The sequence below is a fragment of the Phytophthora parasitica genome (assembly GCF_000247585.1).
Source record: "Phytophthora parasitica INRA-310 unplaced genomic scaffold supercont2.61, whole genome shotgun sequence".
NCBI lineage: Eukaryota > Oomycota > Peronosporomycetes > Peronosporales > Peronosporaceae > Phytophthora > Phytophthora nicotianae.
The window spans coordinates 36,933-38,639 of record NW_008649047.1 but is presented as its reverse complement, the minus strand read 5'-3'; the positions used below and the strand labels follow the sequence as shown (position 1 = coordinate 38,639).

The following is a 1,707-nucleotide window of genomic DNA, read 5'->3' as shown; positions in this document are numbered from 1 at the left end:
TTTTTTTTTTTAACAAAGACTGCCTTGACTGACTTATCCGTACCACATTTCATGACAGCTCCTCTACTAAAATCAAGAATAAGAGCTCAAATCGCTAGCAAGTTTTAAAAATGCACTTAATCGTGTCAGAGAATCAAAGTGAGCTGGACTGTGCCCTACATCTAGTGCTAGTTAGACATCTACGAGCATATCCGTCGCCCAAGGCTGCCATGAGATCTCCATTTCTAGGCAGTGTGTCTCTAATGTTAAATGGAGGTGTAGGCACTAACAAGGAGGGGAAATTGTACGCTCATGAAGATCACTGTTTGAATTAGCTCTACGTATAAACACACTATCGGATATGCATTTACAAGTTTCATACACCTCGATGAAAACAGCGTCTTGCTGGAGAAATCGGCAGGGCAGCATGACCCTCCAGACGTCGTTTCATTGTAATACTGTGCCACGGCATGGCACTCGTCAACCGTTGCTTATTAACGAATAAAGCACCTACGCTCCTGAAAAAGGAGAAGCCACCAGCACTCGCGAACACGTCAATATGTACCAACTTTGGAGCGACAATAGCTTGTCCTACAGAGCGAATTCGAGAACGAGGCCACTACCACTTTAAATGCCATGCATCAGGCATGCCTAATGCTTAAAATCGTGCACTATTGAGCAATATTGACAAACTTTACGTCTGACCCTGCCGCAAAACCCGCCCAGCTTTTTCTGGTAAGGATAAGTTTAGGACGACCTTGGCGTCCGGGTATCCCAGATCCAAAAAATACTCAGAATTCTGGTACTCCATGTATTCCCCAGGTTGTGATCCAGGATTGATACAGGTATCGCTGAATCAGAAGGCGTAATTTATTTGAGGTTTCACTGTCAGGTATTGTCCAGTTGAAAATAATTGGAAAATGCGTATGAACGGTACAAAGTCAAAAGTAAAAGTGAGCTGGGAAGAGTGTCTCGCAGCCAACCAATTTGGTCTGATGGGGACCAGGTACTTTACATGTATAAAACCTGGACAATTCACATGTGTCCAACTCGAGAAAAAGCTGAAGTGAGCGCTACTTCATTGTGTCGGCGGTAAGTGTGTCTGCAACTAAGACTTCGAACGTCATCAAACGAAACAGGTATTTTCCAGGTTTTCGCCAGGTATCAAAATGTATTACGAGTGTAGGCTCCTACATCTCTTTTTTTTTTCACCACTCTAACGCTGCTTCATCTTCAAAATCGCGCGCAGTAGAGCCCAGCGCAGCTTGGTAATACCAGAAGGAGACAGATCACTCAGGACCACATCACTCGGGGCTTCGGCGCTCACACAGCGCCAGAAGAACAGCGACACGAAGACTTCGCAATTGTTGCCGTCTTTCTGCTTCGGCTTCGTAACATCCACCTCATTGTACGTTTCACCTTGCAGTGCCTTCTTCATGATATCTTCCGCCAGCTTCTTCAACTTCTTTCGGTTCTTGGTCCCATTTAAACTGTCGTAAGTGATCACTTTCTTATCATCTCGGTCCACGACAATACCAGCCCAATGCACCCCTCCAAGATTAACGAGCATCAGGACGAAAGGTCGCGAAGCCACCGCTCGAGCGATAGAACGGATGGCTTTTTCTTGCAGAATATCACCGCGCTGTCCATCGCTAGTCGGCGGAGGCAGCATCACAGTCTGGTTGTTCTTGAAGCGGCTCAAGCTTACCGCAACAGCTCTCATCACGG

The 1,707-nt window shown here is 46.0% G+C and overlaps 1 protein-coding gene across 1 annotated transcript; it reads right to left on the bottom strand.

The window, feature by feature from the left end:
• Positions 1–1,195: 1,195 nt before the first annotated feature.
• Positions 1,196–1,702, bottom strand: PPTG_16951 (hypothetical protein; the record flags this gene model as incomplete). The annotated part of the gene is made up of 1 exon (XM_008914528.1): positions 1,196–1,702. The coding sequence occupies one exon, from the start codon at positions 1,700–1,702 to the stop codon at positions 1,196–1,198; it is 507 nt and encodes a 168-aa protein (XP_008912776.1).
• Positions 1,703–1,707: the final 5 nt, after the last annotated feature.